At 43.7% G+C, this 21907-nt stretch overlaps 1 protein-coding gene across 1 annotated transcript; it reads left to right on the plus strand.

Annotated features, from left to right (window-relative positions):
- Positions 1-3796: 3796 nt before the first annotated feature.
- On the plus strand, positions 3797-4546 carry LOC141167555 (olfactory receptor 5V1-like). The gene has a single exon (XM_073654946.1). It carries the CDS (start codon positions 3797-3799, stop codon positions 4544-4546), a length of 750 nt encoding a protein of 249 aa, XP_073511047.1.
- The last annotated feature ends 17361 nt before the right edge of the window (positions 4547-21907 follow it).

Below are 21907 nucleotides of genomic sequence, written 5' to 3' on the forward strand. Positions count from 1 at the left end.
CATCCAAATTTTCAAAGTGGTATTGGGGTGCATCCAAATTTTGGACAGCCCTGCCACTAACTGAATAAGCAATAACAGTATAGGAGACCCACTCTTTAGTAATGGGAACAATAAAACATAGCCGGCTGATGGCTCTCTAAGAATAGTGAGGGCCGAATGCTGGCCCTTTAAGAATAGTAAAGGCCATCTGTTGGCCCCATAAAAATAGGCTTTGTGAGTTTCAGAGTCCCTCCTTTATAAATGAAACACAATGTGTCTGATGATATCTCACACACCACATGGCCAGATAATGTTGTAAAATGTTAAAATGACATTTCCTGTTGAATGCATTTGTCACGGTTGAAAGCAATGCAAAAGTGAAAAAACGCATCAATTTCTTCAATTTCGTTAAGCATATTCTCACTAAATTGCAGCCACCTGTCTGGATCATCCTCCAATAAACCATGAATTAGACGTGGACGATAAGCTTTCCACCCAATAGATTTCATGATTCTCATGATAGAAGCTTGTGAAATTCCCAATTCCAAAGAGGCTCTTCTGGTGGACTTTTTTGGACTCTGAACAAATGTTTCAGTAACAAGTTGTTTATTCTCTTCTGTACAGACTGTTTTGGGTCGACCAGTTTTTGGAGCATTAAGGATTGAGCCAGTGGCATTGAAATTGACACGAATGCGGTAAATGGTTTGTCTCTTTGGGGCTTGAGTACCAAATGTTTCAAGACAAGCATTTTGAGATTTCCAATACTCTGCTAAAATACATTTTCTTTTATCTGTATTTAAATTATTTGCCATTATGTGTTATCTGAATTATCTGAAAAGAAAACAGATTTGGGGGAGATCTATCTGTGAAAACTAGATCTGTGAAACTGGCTCAGTTGCCCTTAGCAACCAATCAGATTCCACCTTTCATTTTCCAAAGAGTCTGTGAGGAATGAAAAGTGGAATCTGATTGGTTGCTAAGGGCAAATGAGCCAGTTTCACTTTACACCATGTTTGATAAATCTCCCCCTTCATAACCTTATTTCACTTTCTGTCCACCTTCCTTTGGACCACCCTGTACAAGTCATTACCCTGGAAAGGATGTTCCTTAACATATTTCCCAGGAAAATCCATTTTGGATTTGTTTTGGTATGTTTTATTGTGAGTCCATAAAAGTGGCGTAATACTCTGACAATGTTGTTGACAGAGGTGACCTGGGAGTCAAAAATGCTTCCAGGGGTCATCCCCATGCTGTCCCCATGTCATTTGAGCACTGTTCCCATTGATTTGGGCAATTTTTAAGCCCTCTGCAGAGCGCCGGGGGGAGCCGCCTGAAAAATGCTTGAGTTTCCCATAGACTTACATTGGGCTCGTTGCTCGGGTCGAGCACCCGAGTATTCCAATGTGCTCAACCCGAGCATCGAGCACCCGAGCATTTTACTGCTCGCCCATCACTAGTTGATGGTCTTCCTTTTCGCCTTGTTCCTTCTATTCTTCTGCCCATGATGTCCTTTTCCAGTGATTGCTCCCCTCATATGATGTGTCTAAAGCAGGCAAGGCGTAGCTTGGTGATCCTTGCTTCTAGCTTTATTTGTTCCATAATTGATTTGCTTGTTATATTTGCCATCGATAGTGTTGATAGCATCCTCCTTGAGAATAACATAAGGCATCAATTCTTCTTTCTTGTTTCTTTATAGTCCAGGTTTCGCATACGTATGTTACCACAGAAAAGTCAAAACTATGTACAAGCTGTTTTTTTGGCGTTAGTGAAATATTCCTCAGTTGAAGACCTTATCCAGTGAAATCATTGTTGATTTGCCCATAGCTATTCTTCTTTTGACTTTTGGTGTCCTCACTGCATCATGAGTGAATATTGATCCAAGTATGTTAGAGTCCTTTACAACTTCCAGTTTTTTGGCATCCATCTCAAATTTGTCCTAGTCGTACCTGGCAGTAGCCGATATATTTGTCTTCTTTGTGTTGAGTAGCAGTCCTATGTTTGATCTTTCCATTTTTACATTCTGTAATAATACTTTCATTCCATCTACACTTGTTGCTATCAATCTATCAATGTTGTATCGTTTGCACATTTAAGATTGTTGATGATTCATCCAGCAGTTTTGATTCCTTCTTCTTTTTCGGCAAGTCCAGCCTTCCTGTAAATAGCTCCTGAATATAAATTGAAGAGAAATAGTGACAGGATGCCACCTTGTCTTATGCCTCGCTCTATTTTGAACCATGTTGTGTAGCCATGCTCCGTTCGGACTGTTGCTTCTTGGTTGATGTAAAAGCTTTCAAAGGGGCTCATGAGAATTTTTTGGCACACCCATATACTTTATGGTGTTCCAAAGTTTCACGTGATCAACACGGTCGAAGGCTTCGCTGCAGTTGATGAAACAAAATAGATCTCCTTATTGTATTCTTTGGCCTTTTCCATTATCCATCTAATGTTAGCAAATACATCTCTTGTTCTTCTGCCTTTTCGGAATCCTGCTTTTTGCTCTGGAAACTCTTTGTAAAAATAAGGCTGTAATCGTCTTTGTCGGAACTTCAGTAGTATTTTGGTGGCATGAGGTATGAGCACAATAGTCTGATAAGTTCCACAGTTGATAGCATCTCCCTTCTTCTGAAAAGTGATAAACACCCATCTAACCAACCAAGGATGGGCTGCTTTTAATGCTCTCTCTACTGGGATCATTAAAAATATAAATAAATCAAACTTTTTGTATTTGCCGAAAGAAGATTTTTTAAACAGGGTTTCATATTTATAATTCAGATTTATTGTAAAATCAAAATTATAATTTCAAATTCTGTAATATTTAGCAAAAAATATGAATAGTGAGTTTATCGCAAAATAGAATCAATTTGTGTAAAATATGATTATTTCTATGATTTTCTAATTGTATTTATATTATTTTGCAACAATTACCAGATATGATGTAAAAAAAAACCATTCAGACTGATTAGGCCTCAGTAGAGAAGTATTGTGCAGAAGCTCAGGGGACAGTTGTGGATCTCCCTCTGGACTCAGTCAGGACAACACAAACTATAAATGTGGTTAGGAAATTACTGTATTACTGGATACATTAAAATAATGACTGTTATACTGCTTGAACCTGATACAGTTATCATAATGTTTCATGTTGTCACTTCCTAATTCTAATATTATAAGACAAGGAAAATATTATATAATATGGACTCACACATGGACAACATAGAAGAAGCTCAAGTAAGAGTGGTTTTTACATTAGGTTAAAAGCTAAAGTTATTTTTTTCAGTTCTTTAGTAAGATGAGGCTTTTATTTATTTTCTTTTACATTGACCCTTTCTCATACTCATTTTGATTTACTACATTATTATTTTGCTGACATAAAATATGTAAATAACCTAAAAAGAATAATGTAAAGACTTATGTCACAATCCTGATAAAAGACTCAAGGGCTTTAGCAGATTTTGCCTTTATTGTAAGATAGGAGAAAAAAATAATGGATCTGATATTCTTATGTAATTATATATATTCTTTTGTAATAATAATATATGGAAACTCTGGGGCAATTAATTTATGTTATGATTATTTTAACATTTTTCTACGCTTTCTTCGTAAGGATTTCCATGATAACTACTTTTACCATTGGTAACTTTTTTTATAGGCCATTCTTGCAAATAATGTTACATCAGTTATTCTTTTAGGGTTTTCAAACCTTCAACGTTTCAAAATCCCGTTCTTCTCATTTTTGGTTTTCATTTATTGGGCAACCATATCAGGGAATTTTCTAATTGTTGCTCTATATCTACTGAGTAAAACCCTCCAGTCCCCCATGTACTTCTTCATTGCTCAGCTGTCATTGTGTGACATCCTTCTGACTACAGACATCGTTCCTACCCTTCTTCTTACTGTACTGTACGGGGGAAGCTCTGTGACTCTCATCGGATGCCTCCTCCAGCTTTTATTCTTCATTATGTCCGAGACATCAGAATGTCTTCTACTTTCAGTGATGTCTTATGACCGTTTTTTGGCCATCTGTTACCCCCTCCGTTATAACTCCATCATGAATCACATGTTCTGTGTTTTGTCTGTCAGTATAATTTGGCTCATTGTTTTTATTATAGCATTAATGGATGTAATTCCTATGTGTTATCTGTATTACTGTGGACCTCACATTATTGACCATTTCTATTGTGACTTAGAACCCATTCTGCAGCTCTCCTGCTTTGATACGTCCATAATCCATATACAGATTCTTATCATTGGGGTTGTAAATGGATTTTGCCCTTTTATAATAATTGTGATATCATATGTGTGTATTGTCATCACCATTATGAAGATCCCATCCAACACCGGTAGACATAAAGCCTTCTCCACCTGCAGCTCCCACCTCACTGTGGTTTTCATGTTTTATGGGACACTTATAACTGTTTATCTGTTTCCAACAAGAGGACAATCCCTGACCCTGAGCAAGGTCTTATCTCTGATATATACAGTTCTGACCCCACTGCTTAATCCTATTATATACACACTGAGGAACAAAGACTTTAAAGAAGCTCTTCATAAACTAAATCTTGTCTAAATCAACCAAGGTCACAGGCATAGAAAAGATCATGGGCCACTGGTCCAAATGTTCTTCTTGTGCAAACCCTATAATAACATACTAATAAATATGTAATTGTACTTCTCAGCCTTAAACCACAAGCACTTGCCTAGATCACAGACAAAAGATGGGGTTTACTTATATTTTGCTAGAGCAATAAAGTGCTAACATAGACCCTGATTCCACTGTTTTTTCTGGTACTTGGCATTAGGGATGAGTGGATCCCTGAATGTTCAGGTTCTTCGGGTTTGGCCAAACTGTTGTCCAAATTTCAATTCAGGCATCAGAACTTGACCCAAACCTGACGTTAAGCTCAATAGGAGTCAATGGTAGCCCGAACATTGGTGCTGTAAAATGGTCATACTAAGGGTTAGGGGGCTGCAAAAGGATGCAAAATAGGGGAAAGAGCAGGACAAGTGTCCTGCAAACAAATGTGAATAGGGAAATTACTTAAAATAACATAGAATAGGAAAAAAAACAATCTTGAACCAGGAGGCAGAGGTCCAAGTGGAGGAGGAGGTGAGCATAGGGTTAGAGGTGGAAGAGGCCAAGGAGGAGGTAACAAACACTTTTTTTTTTTTTTTTAGGGAAATGACTTAAAATACATAGAATAAAAGAAAATAAAAGATAACAATTTTGAAACAGGAGGCGGAGGTCCAAGTAGACGAGGAGGAGGAGGTGGGGACGTGGCGTTGTAGGTAGAAGAAGCAGAGGAGGAGGTAGTCAACAGTGTTTTTGGTTTTTATTTGTTTATTTGTTTTTTTTGGGGGGTTTTTTTGTTTATTTGTTTTTTTTTGGTTCAGGGAGGTCCCGAAACATTGCAAATGGAAGAACAAACTGCGGTGGAGTATAACCATGGCTGTTGCAACTGATTAAGTTAGAGAAAAATACATGTTCCGACAGTACACTTTCCGAAGGGCAGGGCAACACCTCCAAGGTGTAAAGGGCAAGCTCAAGCCATGTCTCCAGTTTAGAGACCAAGAGGTTAAATGGGGCAGACCCATTACTCATTATGTGGAAATGTGTGGACACGTATAATAATAATAATTTTTCTTTATATAGCGCCAACATATTCCGCAGCACTTTTCAATTAAGGGGGGACATATGCAGACAATAAAAACAATACAATGTAACACATTTCAACAGTTACAGGAGAAGCGAGGGTCCTGCTCGCCAGCTTACAATTTATAAAATATTGGTTCACAATAGGTAGAAAGTGCTTATTATATATAGACCTGCCATCGTTATTATAAATAAAGGTTTTATAAAAAGTTGCATGATCCGGTCAACAGCTAGGATCTGTCTGAGTGCAGTTACTGTGTGCTCTTGGATGATCGGAGGATGTGGATACAGATGAATATAGAGGAGCAGATTATGATTAACATTTAGAAGGAGGGAACAGGGGAGAGTTGGGTTAGTGAGTTGAGGTGATAGGCTTGTCTAGACAGATGTGCTTTTAAAGCAGAGTTAATGACATGAGGCTAGATATTAGTCAGATCGTTTGGGGTAGTGCAATTCAAAAGACTGGCACAGCAGGAGAGAAGTCTTGGAGACGGAGGTGTGAGATTCAGATTATGGAGAATGTTAGTCTTAGATCAGTTGCAGAACGGTGGGCATGGGTAAATTGATAGACATAAAAGAGAGATGAAATATAGAGCAATGCAGAAGTGCTTGATGGGTGAGAGAGATGAGTTTGTATTGTATTCTGTGGTGAATGGGTAACCAGTGCAATGACTGGCACAGGGTAGAGGCATCGGTGAAAAGCGGCTTGTCAGAAATATGGCCCTGGCTGCTGCGTTCAGAACGGACTGGAGAGGAGAGAGTTTGGTTAGAGGGAGACCAATCAAAAGAGAGTTGCAGTAGTCCAGAGGAGAGTGAATTAGAGCGACAGTAAGAATTTTTACAGTTTCAAAGGTGAGAAAAGGTGGGATTCTGGAGATGCTTTTGAGGTGCAGATGACACAAGCGAGTGAGTGATTGGATATAGGGAATAAAGTTCTGTTTCAAATTGGACCCCAAGTCAGTGAGCTTGCTGCTTGGGAGTTATGGTTGCACCAAGGAAATTGCAAGCTCGGGTATAGGTAGGTTAATGGAGAAAGGAAACACAAAGTGTTTAGTTTTGGAGAAATTCAGTTTCAGATAGAGGGAAGACATAATGTTAGAGACAGCGGACAGACAATCCCTGGTATTTTGTATTAAATTGGGGGTGATGTCAGGTTAAGAGGTGTATAATTGTGTGTCATCGGCATAGATGTGATGCTTCATCCAGTGTATTGTTATAATGTGACAATGCTGAGAATGGACAGGAAAGCGAGGAAATGGGAGCTTAAGATGACTGTATATTGTTCAACAGCTGCTAGGTATTGATGGAACATAGATTTCTGTATGTGCAGTGAGTGGGGATGCCTTGGTGTTGAGACAGTTCTTGACAGATAAGAAAGGAAGGTTGTGGACTCATACACCAAGTTGTTGAAACACTGCCTTCTGCTAATACGGATTGTATCAGATAGTGGTGCTGGATGTTGTGGCATGCTAAGGAAGGTTTTCCACATTTCAGCCAGGCTAACTCTCCCTTCCAAGGTGGTGCTGGTGCCCCAGCAGCATTGGTGACTTACTCTACCTCCTCTGCCTTATACTTACACTGAACCCTCACTGTTCCGATGGGAAAGCCGTCACTAGTGCATCTACCAGCATGAGTTTGTATTTATGCATTTTCCGACCCAGCTCCAGTGCTGGAAGTAAGGAGGGTATGTTGGTCATTGTAGCGGGAATCCAGCAGGTTGGCCACTGAGTAATCAGCACTGGTAACAATTCAGGCAACTCGACAGTCATTGCACAGGCAAAGCAGCATGTATTGGCACATTTGTGCCAGAGGCGATGACAAGCTGTCCTCAGTGGGAGGTGTATCATCTGGGTCCTCTGTATCTCCCCAGACATGCTCCAATGATGCCCGTGAGCTTCTTTGAGTGTCACCCTGCTGTGAACATGATTCCTTCTTATCTTTATCCTACAAAACTGCCCCCTGGCTGGACAGTTATGTACCTTGTTGCTGTTGATACTGGAATCCACCCTCCGAGCCATGTGTGGATAACTTGCCTGATAATACGGTGTATGATTTTTGTTTCTCCTTCTCTTCCTCATGTGCCACCATCTCATCCATCATTGCCTGAAGCCTTTTTTCAAGCAGGTATGGAAGCGGGATAGTAATGCTGTTGATGGCGTCATTAGTGCTGGTCATGTTGGTGGAGTACTCGAAGCAGCACAACACAGCACACACGTCTCACATAGAGGCCCACTCATTGGTGGTGAAGTGATGTTGTTCCGCAGAGCGAGTCAGCCATGTGTGCTGCAACTGAAACTCCACTATTGCTTTCTGCTCAAAAAATCTCTCCAGCATAAAGTATGCAAGGTGGAGTTACACCTTGTGGGTATGCCACCTATGAGGCAGTGAGCAGGAAGGCAGAAGTGACACTGCAGCATAGACAGTTGAGCAGCAGCAGGTTGAGAATGCTGAAATCCCACACAGATGCACTTTCAGCAGCAGCTCTGACATATGTGGGTAATTTCTAAGGAAGCTCTGCACCACCAAATTCAACAACTGCACCAGGCAAGAGATATACATCAAACCGGCCATGTCCGGAGCTGCTGAGATATTTCATCCATTATCACACACCATCAGGCCTTGCGTGAGGTTCAGAGGCACCAACAGCTTTTTGGTCTTTTTTTTGATCCCCGTTCACAGATGGTGTGGGATTTTTTCCTCAAATAGATGAGTTTCAGAACAGCCTGCTGTCGCTTGCCCCTGGCTGTGCTGAAGTTGGTGGTGCAGGTGCTATGCTGTCTGGATTTTGAGGCAGTGGAGGAGGAGGCAACATGGACAGAGAAATGTCCAGTATTCCTTGGTAGTGGTAGCACAAGAACGCCTTCCACCTCAGGCCCAGCCCCCAATACATTTACCCAGTGGGCAGTTAGGGAGATATAATGTCACTTCCCGTACTTACTGGTCCACATATCGGTGGTTATGTTAACTTTGCCACTGATGGCATTGTGCAGAGCACACCTGATTTTTTCCACAACATGTGTGTGCAGGTCAGAGGTGGCCTGTCTGGAAAAGTAGTGGTGGCTGTGAACCACGTACTGTGATACAGCCGCCACCATCAGTTTTTTTAAAACTATCAATCTCCACCAACTGGAATGGCAGCATTTGAATAGCCAGAAATTTTGAAATGCTGTCATTCAGGACAATGGCTCATGGGTGGATAGGGAGGTACTTTCTCTTTCTCTCCAGTGTTTGGGGTATGGGCAGCTGAAATCTTCAATGGGATGGGTTGGAGATGCTCAGCGACACTGCTGGTGGTGGTGATGCTGTCACATCCTCTCTTCGTGGTGAGCTAGGTGACCCTGTTGATTGGGTGCAGGAAGAAGAGGCTGAGACAGCAGCAGAAAAGGAAACAGGAGGAGGTTCAGAGTTGTCATGCTCATACAATGGGAAGGAACTAGAGGCACTCTTAGCCATCCAATCTAAAACTGCTTCAACATGTTCGGGCCTCACCATTTGACCAGCAATACTCGGGCCTACGAAATTAGACAGAATGTCCTGTTGCATGCATGCACCAGAGGAAGGTGTTTCATTTGAGTGTGTTTCATTTGGGCAAGTAGCAGACACTGAACGAGCACGTCCTCTCCCTGCAACAGCTGCACCACCACCACCAGCATTACGGCCATGTCCACATTCAATATTTCCTCATTTTTTGCACCCCATAAAAATGTACAGTACAGGAGAGAAAGTGTCCAGCAGATTACTACTATATACAAATGGCTGTGAGGCAAATGAAACTTAACTTAAGATTCCTAAAATATAACTTTTATTAATTTATAAATATAAGGCTAATTTTCAATATTAAAATCACAAAAGGTTGTGGCTGTCAATAGTATTAGGAGACTTTTCCTTTTATCATAGAGATGCAATGATTATTAATAAAAACTGATCTCTGCTGAAACAGTATTCAGACCTATGAATATAGTAAGAAATCATTGCTGCTTCCAATAGGTGGCGCTATAGAGTTCAAGTCCTCTTTTCCCTGAAGAGACAATTTGCATATTAAATTTCCCAGAGGAGCATTGCACGGCGAATAAGCCTTCTTGCCTTGACATGCCAGAGCCGGTATACTACTCTCTACAAGGAGAAACGTTACCCCTTAAACCTCAGTCCAGAGCCTCTCACCTAGCCAAATCAGTTCTCATACTTTGCACTGACGAGGGCCAACAGCCCGAAACACCGTGTCTGCAAATTGAGAATCTGATTTGGCCTTTATGCTAAGTCATATTGTAAGACACATTAAAGGGTTGATTGTGACTTTTAGGATTGCGGCTTCCAATAGGTGGCGCTATAGAGTTCAAGTCCTCTTTTTCTCTGAAGAGGCAATTTGCACAGTAAGAAATCAGTCATTCATGGAGTTTAGTCATTCTGCAGATTATAACATTCTTAGGGTACTCTTCATGAGGCTTTGTTAGGGCACTCTGCATCAGGCTGTGTTAGGTTACTGTGTATAAGGCTGTATTTTGGGTATTCTACACAAGGCTGTATTGTGAGTATTCTACACCAACCTGTATTAGGTCACTGTGCACCAAACTATATTACAGTACTCTGCACCAGGCTCTCTCAGAAAACAATGTTGGTAACACCCATGATCCAGCATCGGCCATTCACAGGCATGCCAATACTTGTGAAGTCTCCGGAAGTGCCCACAGCCTAAAAGCTTGTTGATTGGCTGCACTGCAGCCTTTCAACAAATACTGTCATCAGTACCCGAGCAGTACAATGGTCTTCCAGTAAAAAGACCATGTTCATAGTTTGACACCAGACCCGAGCAGTACAACCGTCTTCCAGTAAAAAGACCATGTTCATAGTTTGGCACTGGACTTTAGGTGTCTGGAATGAACCCTGAACTTTACAGTTCGGGTTCACTCATCTCTACTAGGCATCTTTCTGTAGTTTTGATCAAACACTGTTTAATCTCTGGCAGCTTATCTAGTCCTTTCAATGTTGAGTTCCTGCTATGAAGTCCACAATATTCATGAGCTCTTGCTATCTCGACTACTGATTGACAGATTTGTGTCCATGCACAATGTAAGCAGAAATCTGAAAATAAATCGGTATGATGAGATTAGTCATAGATAAACTTTAAGAAAACTAAAAGATAAAATAATGGCATTATTGAAACTTTTTTTTATGTTTTCCTGTTTCTTTCTGTGTTGGTTGCATTGACTTTTCCTTTTTATCCTCATGTCCATGCTCCTTTTCTATTCCCAAGCTATGAATGTCACTGTTTAAAAAAGAAAAGCACAGCATATAGTGTGCTACTCTTAAAGCAAAATTAATATATAGGAGGAAATGAATGGTGCTCATCTTAGGTTTTTGTGACCAATCACAACAACTATAGAAGCAGAGGATTTGACTACAACCGGGTCTGTACAGGAAGGACACCTAAGTGAGGTGTTCCATATGGCCGGTATTTGAGTAAGGCAACGGCCCTACTATCAATATTTGGTCAGTAATAGGAGCCAAAACCAGGTGAGGATCAATCAGAGAAAAGGTATAATAAAAACAAGTCACCAATTCTGCATTTTTAACCCACTCCTTGTTTTGACTTCCACTCCTGAGAAAAAATACTGACCGAATACTGAAAGTGTGGTCGTAGCAGAAAAAAATGCACCTTAGATTTGAATACACAGACATGTCTCCTTCAAAAAGGTTTCTGGCTAAGGGTTAACCTAAAGACATTCCTACAGATGCTCATTGGAGGACCAGATTGATGTCCCAAAAGGAATATATTGAAAAAGAAAAAGACTGCAGATTAGATAAAGAAAAAATGCTAAGACGACTGAAAACATGAACAAATTAGAATTTTTTTTATTATGCCAGCATTGGTCCATTACCTGTGGTGAAACAATTCTAAATAAGTTAATTCCCAAGAAACCAAATGGAATATTTAGAAGTAAAAATGAGCAAACTTGTTCGCTAATCTCAAAGTTGGCACGCACATTGTACATTCGGATTAATTTACCGATCCCCGAGCATTTGCCTCAAAATCGGCAAAATTCGGCCAAAGTTCGATAAATGATTGAGTTTCCCCTAATGCTTTTGTTAAGACTTTGGCTAGAATAGTGGTGCTGTATGATGAGCGGAGAAGACGTTTTTGATGCAGGGTGGGAGTGGGGAGAGGTCAAAGGAGTGGCGGATTGATATACTTTTTATTTTTAACCTAATGTGTGGAGATTACGGCAGTCAATCAGGGAGCAAAAACAATCCACAACGTCCAAGCATAAGGGCTTGTGTCATTGCCTGCCGAGGTTCCATGTCCTTCTCCATCTAAAAAGTGGACATGTTGTTTTGGCGCCATTTTTTCAGAGTAACAACGCAGAGATGCTGATCCTGCTGCAAGTAGTCAGATAGTTATCTAGGCGGTTTATTGTCAGCCAGTTCTGAATTATCCTGTGTGAAATAGACCTTCCAGCATATCAATCCTTTTTGCTAATAGTGTGGTCCTGACACCAGTACACATTCAGAATTGAAAGCTTTTTTGCTAATAGTGTGGTCAAGACACCAGTCCATATTTCATAATATAAATCCTTTGAGTTATTAGTGTAGTCCAGAAACCAGTCCACATTTCAGCATAAAAATCTTATGTACTAATTGTGTGGTCCAAACACAAGTCCAAATTTCAGAATCTAAATCCTTTGTGCTAATAGTGTGGTCCAGATACCAGTCCAGATTTCAGCATACATATTTTTTGTTCTAATTCTGTGGTCCAGCCATACTATCTCAGCAAAAAAAACTGATTGTTAATTTAGTTACAGGTGATAGATAGGTCTGGGACTAGGGTTGTGAAACAGCTGGTTAAAAGAGGGGAAGGGTACATTCAACATGAGTAAGGAAAAGCGAGGTCGTGGCTTAAGGGGGCTTGGTGATCAAGGTGTACTTGGGGTAGGTGGTATTGTTATTGAAAGCTCTACTGAACAAACCCTGTATCATCCTTTCCAAAGACAGCTGAAAACTTCTGATACTGGATGGGCTACTCGACTACCTTTCTTTGTCAGCTTCTCAGTGGTACACCTTATAGATGTGGGCCAGAAAGAGCATGTGCTCCAGTAGATGGCCAGCGCTGCAGCAAGTGGCCTCTCCTCCTCTTCCTCCACCTTAACATCACTGACAGTACAATTCATAGAGGTGGCACCAAAATTACCATTGTGTACCCCGCATCACAACTTTCCAACCACCCATCTGACTGTGGGGAACCACAGATGGGATAGTCTGAGGAGCTGTTCACATGTTCTCTTGCATGGGCATCAGTGGTCTGCTCCAAAGATTCACAGACTTTTTTTCAGTTGGACCCGGGGCTGGACGAAGTAGTGTCAGAGTAGAATCAAGGCCCTCATCACCAGACATAAACCCCTGGGGTTGGAGGTGATCCTGATTAGACTCAGATACGTGAGGGGCACGTGGACTGTACTGTGATGTCTTGGCAGGAAGAGGAGGAGGGTGACTCTCAAGGTGAGGAGTGGGAGAATAGAGAGGATGATGATGAGGCTGTACATCCCACTTGTTGTGTACCCAGACGCAAGCATCTGAGTTGCTCAGCAGAAGAGATGGAGGAGGAGTAAGACGAGGAGATTTCATTGCAGCTTCCTGCACAGACATGGAGTGATGCAACCATGAAAAGCACGGCATCCTCAGCCACAACTCTCGCTGCGGCCAGCAGTGGTTGCTGGTCTGCTGTTCGTAGGGGCAGCAGGGGTTGTCTAGCCGGGCCTTTTTTGAGAGTGCAAAGGATAACCCAACTCATGTTATCTGCCAACTTTGTAAAAAATGACTCAATAATTTGACTACTCCATGCATGAAACGGCACATGCGGGATCAACATGCATTAGTCTGGGAATTTTACTGCTCTAAAATGCATCCTAGTGGGCCTTGCCAACCAACAGCCACCCCATCAACCACATCTGCTGCTTCTTCCTCCTTCGACACTGTTATAAAAGTTTTCACACAGGTCTCCGGCCACAGAACCTCCACTTGTTTACTTGCTACAGTCAGGGTGAGTGAGAGCCCATCAGCTGTTATGGAAGTAGACACACCTGCTGTTTTTGATTCGAAAAGTACACCACATCTTTCTCAATTCACCATAACATTTCTGCCTGCAACTCACTCACAGTCCATCAGTTTGTCATGTTCACTAGTGATGAGCGAGCACTAAAATGCTCGAGTCGAGCAAATTTGAATACTCGGGTGCTCGACCCGAGCAACGAGCCAATTGTAAGTATATGGGAAAATCGAGCATTTTTCCGGCGGCTGCACCCGGCAGTATGCAGAGCGCCTAAAAATTGCCCAAATCAATGGAAAAAGTGTTCAAATGACATGGGAACAGCATGGGGAAGACCCGGGGAAGAATCTCTGACTCCCTGGTCACCGCTGTCAACAATGTTGTCAGAGGAATTATGCCACTTTTACAGACTCACAACAAAATATGCAAAACGAAACCAAAATGGATTTTCCTGGTAAAAATGTTAAGGAACATCCTTTCCAGGGTAATGACTTGTATGTAAGGCAAAATAAATAAACAAAAACAAAAATGTTCCTCCACACCTTGGGCTATATTCACACCTAGCGTTTTTGATGCGTTTTTGCACTTTTGCATTGGTTTCAACCAAGGCAAATGCATTTACTGTGAAATGTCATTTTAACATTTTACAGCTTTATCTGGCCATGTGGTGTGTGACACATCATCAGACACATGCATACCGTGCTGAAAAGACATGGGAACAACATGGTGAAGACCCCTGGAAGCATCCCTGATTCCCAGGTCACTGCTTAAAAGTGTGTCCATAACAAGTGATCCTTGGCGCTTTTGAAGATGCCTCTGTCGTTGCAGACTTGCAACAATCACCATCCACGTCCTTGTCCCAGTGCAGCATTCAGTTATCCCTACCCCATGCCTTGGAATGCAAGCGTAAGTATGCAGCCAGCCACCCACCAACCCATAGGCTGCAATACTATACTGCCAAATTTTTGACAGCTGCTTGCCCTTGAAATGTGGCCTTTTAGGCTTGTGGAGGTGGAAGCTTTTCATAACCTCATGGTGGCGGCTAGGTGTCCATACTCGGTCCCCAGCCGCCACTCTTTCTCTTAGTGTCATCTCCACCTTCCACAATCCAACAACATTACCCGTGCCCTCCCCAGTGCACTTCGGTGGGAAGTACCGCCTAATCACATGTTCGGATCCAGCCATAGAGTGTCCGGGAACCTTCCCAAACTCATTTCTTAGCCAGGGCTGCTTCTCGGCAGGGTTGGACGGGCCTACCTTAGGGCCCTGGCTTCTCCACCAGGAGAGATCATGATAGGCGCAAACTTTGCAGCTACTATGGTCTCTTGAGCGGGGGAGAAAGGTGGGCCCTAATACTCAAATCCTCTGGTGGGCCCAATGTTTTTCAGTCTGACACTGCTTCTCAGTGACCGTTGTATTTCACCACACCCATATACTTTAGCTTGATTAAAGGACTGGCATAGAGGAAAACCGTATCTACTCTGGGTGTCATTTCTTCCAGGAAGTCCTCTAATGCTGCTGGTCACATAAGCAATGGCAGCCCATCCAACATCAGCTTGCACTTGTCGGTGATGCTTCGACAAACAAACATCTTTCTTTGCGCCTTTAATTTCATGAATACAGAGTTTGGCAATGGCCTGATCTACAATGTGGTTTCAGAAATAACATGGATAAGCACGTCCAATCCACATTAAATAAACAGTCATAAAGTATCGGTGAATCTTCCCACACCCACACACTTTTCTTAGCCAGGGCTGCTTCTTGGCAGGGTTTGACGGACCCACCAGAGAACCAGAGACTCCTCTGGTGGGCCCTGGCTTCTAGTTCAGGAGAGATCATAGTGCCTAGGTGAGGCAATGATGATGATAGAGGCCTCCATTTGCTTAGTTTTCTGTTACTTGGAATGCAAGCGCAAGTATACAGCAAAGCCACCCACCCACAGGCCGCAAAAGTAAGCTGCCAGATTTCTGGGCAGCAGCTTGCACTTGAAATGTGGCCTTTTAGGCTCGTGGAGGTGGAAGCTTTTCAAAATCTCATGGCGATGGCGGCCGGGTGTCCATACTCAGTCCTCTGCCGCCATTATTTCTCCCGTTATTGTCTCAGCCTTCCCCAAGCGCGGGTCCCAGAACATCACCCGTGCCCTCCCCAGTGCACCTACTGGAAAGGACCGCCTAACCACAAACACGTGGACAAGTGAATGTGACCAGGGAGGGTACGGAGCAAGTCCACAGCTTGTCGGTGCGAGTTGTATTTCACCACAGCCATATTCTTTAGCTCGGTGAAAGGACTTGGGAAACTGTATCTACTCCAGCTGTCATTCCTCCCAGGAAGTCCTCTAATGCAGCTTGTTGCACAAGCAATGGCAGCCCATCGCACTTGTTGGTGGTACTTCATACACAAACATCTTTCTTTGCGCCTTTAATTTCATGACTACAGAGTTGGGCAGCGGCCTAATCTGCAATGCAGTATCAGAAATAACAGGCAATTAAGCACGTCCAATACACATTAAAAAAAGCAGCCCTAGAGTGTCCGGAAACATTCCCACACCCACACACATTTCTTAGCCAGGGTTGCTTCTTGGCACGGTTGGACGGGCCCACCAGAGAACCACAGACTCCTCCGGTGGGCCCTGGCTTCTCCTTTAGTAGAGTTCATAGTGCTGAGGTGAGGCCTTGATGATGATAGAGGCCACCATCTGCATAGTTTTCTGTTACTTGAAATGCAAGCATAAGTATGCAGCTTAACACCCACCCACAGGCTGCCATATTTCTGTAAACTGCCAGATTTCTGAGCAGCTGCTTGCACTTGAAATGAGGCCTTTTAGGCTCGTGGAGGCATAAGCTTTTCACAACCTCATGGCGGCAGCGGCCGAGTGTCCATACTCGGTTACAAGCCGCCACTATTTCTCCCGTTATCGTCTCCGCGTTCCACAAGCGCGGATCCCAGAACATTACCCATGCCCTCCCCAGTCTACTTACTGGGAAAGACCGCCTAACCACAAAAACATGGACAAGTGAATGTGGCCAGGGACGATTTGGAGCCTGTCCACAGCTTGTCAGTGTGAGTTGCATATACACACTTTTCTTTGCCAGGACTGCTCTCTGCATGGTTGGAAGAGCCCACCAGAGAACAAGAGACTCCTCCATTGAGCCCTGGCTTCTTCATTGGGAGAGTTCATAGTGCTGAAATGAGGCCATGATGATGATAGATGCCACCATTTGCTTAGTTTTCTGTTACTTGGAATGCAAGTGCAAGTATGCAGCCAGCCACCCACCCACACATATGCCTCAGTAGTAAACTTCCTGATCTCTGGACAGCTATTTGCAATAGAAATGTGGCCTTTTAGGCTCAGGGAGGTGGAAGCTGTCCACAACCTCATTGCGGCGGCGGCCGGGTGTTCATACTTGGTCCCCAGCCGCCACTATCTCTCCCAGTATCCTCTCCGCCTTCCTCAACCAAGGGTGCTTGAACATTAGTGCTGGTACATTTCTGTGGGAATCTGCTTGCTTCCTACCAGCCTGTAATATTTTCAGTGAACTATGGAATAAAGCCATGTTATTTGCACTGCCCCCAGTACCAGTAGTGAAACCATCCCTAATTTCCTTCTCAGGAATTCTATTTGGTAGACTTAGTGGCTGCCCAAATACACTAGTTTCTCACAAAGGAGCTGAAGATAGAGTGGCAGTAGGTGCAAGTTTCTCCAGCCTGTTAGATAGCAGAGGGTGAACGGCAGCACATTGGCTCAGTGATTAGCACAGACGTCTTGCAGCACTGGGATCCTGGGTTCAAATTGCAGCAACAACAACATCTGCAAGGGCCTTGCATGTTCTACCCGTGTTTGCCTGGTTTTCCACCAAAGTAAAAAAGGGGCCATAGAGTGGCCGGGAACCTTCCCACACACTTTTCTTAGCCAGGACTGCTTCTCGGCAGGGTTGGACGGTCCCACCAGAGAATCCTTGGATGAACCCTGACTTCTCCATCAAGAAAGTTCATGGTAGCGCAAACTTTGCAACAGCTATGGGGTTCTTGAGCGGGGGAGAAAGGTGAGCCCTCAGAATCTAATCCTCTGGTGGGCCCAATGTTTTTCAGTTTGAAACTGCTTCTCAATGGCAGTTGTATTTCACCACAGCCATATTCTTTAGCTTGGTGAAAGGACTGGCATGGAGGGAAACCATATATACTCCTACTGTCATTTCTCCGTCGCCAGATTCTGCCCATTGTCATACACGACCAATCCTGGCTGTATGATCAGCAGTGAGAGCCATAGATCAGGCTGCTGTGTTACAGCTTTCAACAACTCTGCAGTGGTGGGCGGTTTGTCATCTAAGCATTAAGCATGTTATCTTCAACACAGCCTGTTGCCGCTTGACCAAAGCAGTGCTGCAGTGCTTTCAGCTTGAAACTGATGTGGTCATTTCGGAGATGGAGGCCGAACTGGACAAGGAGGTGGAGGAGTTGAACAATGGGATAACATTGGGGTAACATTGGTGCATCTGGTTCTTATACTAAACAAAGATCCTACTGTGCTTTTTTTAAATTTATTTTTTTACGTTATTTTCAAATGCATTCACCGGGAAAGGTCATTTTAACATTTTACAACCTTATCTGGCCATGTGGTGTGTGACACATCATCAGACACATCCTATTTCATTTATGATAGAGGGACTCTGAAAGTCACAAAGCCTATTTTTATAGGGTCAACAGGCGGCCCTTACTTTCCTTAAAGGGCCAGCAGTTGGCCCTTACTATTGTTAGAGAGCCATCAGCAAGCTATGCTTTGTTGTTCCCATTACTAACTAGTGGGTCTCCTATACTGTTATTACATATGCAGTGATTGCAAGGGCTGCCAACAAATTGGATGTAATCCAATACCCCTTTGAAGAGACATACAGGAGGGTCTCAGTAAAAAAAAATGTTCCCATTATAAAGGAGCAGGTGTCCTATAGTGGTAATGCCCATGCTGTGACTGCAAGAGCTGACAAAATTTGGAAAAACCCCACTAACAATTTAAAGACACATAGAGCTGGACCACAGTAACGACATGCTTCCATTAGAAAGGAAAGGGTCTACTATACAGTTAAAGGGTATGCAGTGAATGCAAAATCTGACAAAAACTTGGAGGAACTCCAATGCCCCTTGAAAGAGACGTAGAGGTCGGAGGGCCTCCTGAAAGCAATGTTCCCATTATTAGGAAGTGTGTCTCACATACTCTTTGAATATGCAGTGAATGCAATGGCTGCCAAAAATTTGGAGGAACTCCAATGCCACTTGCAAGAGAGGTAAAGGTCAGAGAGCCTCCTGAAAACAATGTTCCTATTATTAGGAAGTGTGTCTCCCATTCTGTTTGCCTATGCAATGAAGCAATAGCTGCCAAAAATTTGGAGGAACTCCAATGCCCCTTACAAGAGATGTAGAGGTCAGAGGGCCTACTGAAAACAATGTTCCCATTATTAGGAAGTGGGTCTCCCATACTGTTTGCCTATGCAGTGAAACAAAGGCTGACAAAAATTTGGAGGAACATCAATGCCCCTTGCAAGAGACGTAGGGGTCGGAGGGCCTCCTGAAAACAATTTTCCCATTATTAGGAAGTGTGTCTCCCATACTGTTTGCCTATGCAGTGAAACAAAGGCTCCAAAAAATTTGGAGGAACTCCAATGCCCCTTGCAAGAGACTTAGATATGTTGATATGGTAGATAAGGTGGTGATATGGTGGCGGAGGATGAGGATGCAGAGAAGGAGGAGTACAAGAGCAAATATACAAAATCATGAAGCGCATACCCATGTCTGGGTATGAAGACAGAGGTGCATGGGAATAGAGCTAAACTCCCCAAAAAAGACACTGTATTTGACTTTATGTTACTCTGCTATCATTCAATGGTGTTGAAAAGTCTGGCTTAATTCTGCCCTTGTTCATTTTTATAAGAGTCAGCCTGTCAGCATTTTCAGTTGACAGACAGATGCTCCTATTGGTTATAAAAAACCCCTCTGACAAAATGCTAGCGGCAGGGCAGGTCAGGACCTCCAAGGCGTAGAGAGCCAGTTCATGCTATGTTACGGAGGATGTTGGTACGGTCGGCAAGGTACTCCTTCACCATCTTCTGAAACTTTGCACTCCTTGGGAGAGTACCAAGCACCTCAGGGCTTGTGCGATGGAGAGTCTGAGAAAACTGTCCCAGAACTTTGCTAGTGTTCCCCTGCCTCTGCTGGATTGCATTTGTGTCTCTCTCGCCTGTACTCCTTTGTTGTCCAATGAACTGAGACCTGTATTTTCAGATTGGAATTTTTATAATAATTCCACAACAAGGGCCTTCCCGTACTGCACTATTTTATCAGGCCTGTCCTGCAGGGGAATAAGAGACATAAAGTTCTCCCTGTGGCATGGGTCTAGAAGCGTCACCAATCAGTAATGGCTGTCACCCAAAATTTGGACAACCCGAGGGTCACGGGAAAGGCAGCGTAACATAAACACAGCTATATGTGCCAGACTGCAAAGAGGCAAGATTTCCGTGTCCTCTCCAAGAGGAAGACTGACCATGCTCTACTCCTCCTCCTCCATCTCTTCCTCCTCCTCCCTGTCCTCAGTCCATCCACACTGAACAGATGGTATGACAGTTGTGCAGGTAGTACCGTCCATAGCGTATGAAACTAGCTCCTGTTCTTCCTCCTCCTCCTCTTCTTCATTGTCACCCAATCCATGTTGGGATGAGATGAGGCTGGGCTGTGTGTAATCATCCTATATGTTTCCTTGCTCCATCTCATCGTGCTCCACCTGCAATGCATCCTCTTTAATTGTGAGCAGAGAGCATTTCAGAAGACAGAGAAGCGAAATGATGATGCTAATTATGGCATCATCGCCGCTCACCATCTTGGTGGAGTCCTCTAAATTTTGGAGGATGGTACAGATGCATGACTTCCATGTCCACTCCTGAGGTCTTATGTGTGGAGTCTGACCTGATTACCGACGGTCTTGTTGATGCTTGTAGTCAACAACTGCCCTCTACTGCTCTCAAATCCTTCCCAATATCTGCAGTGTAGAGTTTCAATTTGTGGGGACATCGCAAAACAGTCAGTGAGCCGGAAGCTGCAAATGCTGCTGAAGAACGGCAAAGGCAGTGGAAGCTGTAGCTGACTTTCTTAAATGGGCACAGGGGCGGCGTACTTTGACAAGCAGATCCAGCAGATCTGGGTAGGTTTTAGGAAGCCACTGAACCACGAGGTTTAGCACATGTGCCAGGCATGGTATGTGTGTGAGCTCGCCTCGCCTAAGAGCCACCACCAGATTCCGGCCATTGTCACGCATGACCATTCCTGGATTTAGGGTCAGCGGAGTCAGCCACAGATCTGCCTGATTTTTCAGAGCTGTCCACAACTCTTCAGTATTGTGCGGTTTGTCACCTAAGCATATTAGCTTTAGTACAACCTGTTGCCACCTGGCCGAGGCAGTGCTGCAGTGCTTCTAGCTTTCAACTGATGTGGTAAGAGATGGATGCTGAAGAGGAGGATGAGGTGCAGGAGCTGTAGAATGTGGGGGCAACCTGATTGACCTAGGGCCCGCAATCCTCGGCGTCGAGAGGAGGTGTTCCGTCCCAAGGTCCGACTTGGTCCTGGCTTCTACTATATTAACCCAGGGTTCCATCAGTGAGATGTACACAAGCTCTTGTCCATGTGTCTGAGGTTAGGTGGACTTTCCCTGTAACTGCAATGTTGAGGGCATGTCTAACATTGTGGGACATGTGCTCATGTAATGTGGGGACGGCACACTGGGAGAAATAGTGGTGGCTGGGGACCGCGTATCAAGGGATGGCCGCCGCCATCAGGTTGTGGAAAGCTTCTGTCTCCATGAGCCTAAAAGGCAACATTTCAAGTGCAAGAATTTGCGAACTGTGTGAATTTAATAGTGTGGCCTGTGGAGTGATAGCTATCTATATGCGCTTGCATTCCAAGGACTGGGGTAGGGACAATTGAACGCTGCGCGGGGACAAGGATGTGGACGTGCTTGCTGATGGTGCTACTTGAGATTGTGCAATGACAGGAGTAGGGCGGGAGGAATCTTGGCATGCACCATGTACAGGGGATTGGTGTGCACGCACAACAGTGGAAGAAGCAGTGTTGTCACCTGCAGACGCTGTTACTGGACCCTGGGGTTCGGCCTACTTAGTCGGATGCTTTGCTGCCATGTGCCTGATCATGCTGGTGGTGGTCAGGCTGCTAGTTTGCTACCCCTGCTGATGCTGGCCTGG

The sequence above is a fragment of the Phyllobates terribilis genome, unplaced genomic scaffold (genome assembly GCF_046119375.1).
Source record: "Phyllobates terribilis strain yellow unplaced genomic scaffold, ASM4611937v1 Scaffold_11__3_contigs__length_659146591, whole genome shotgun sequence".
In the NCBI taxonomy this organism is placed as follows: Eukaryota; Metazoa; Chordata; class Amphibia; order Anura; family Dendrobatidae; genus Phyllobates; species Phyllobates terribilis.

Bases quoted from the DNA above. Each gene is read 5' to 3' on its own strand.
- LOC141167555 (XM_073654946.1), top strand. From the start codon at position 3,797: ATGTACTTCTTCATTGCTCAGCTGTCATTGTGTGACATCCTTCTGACT.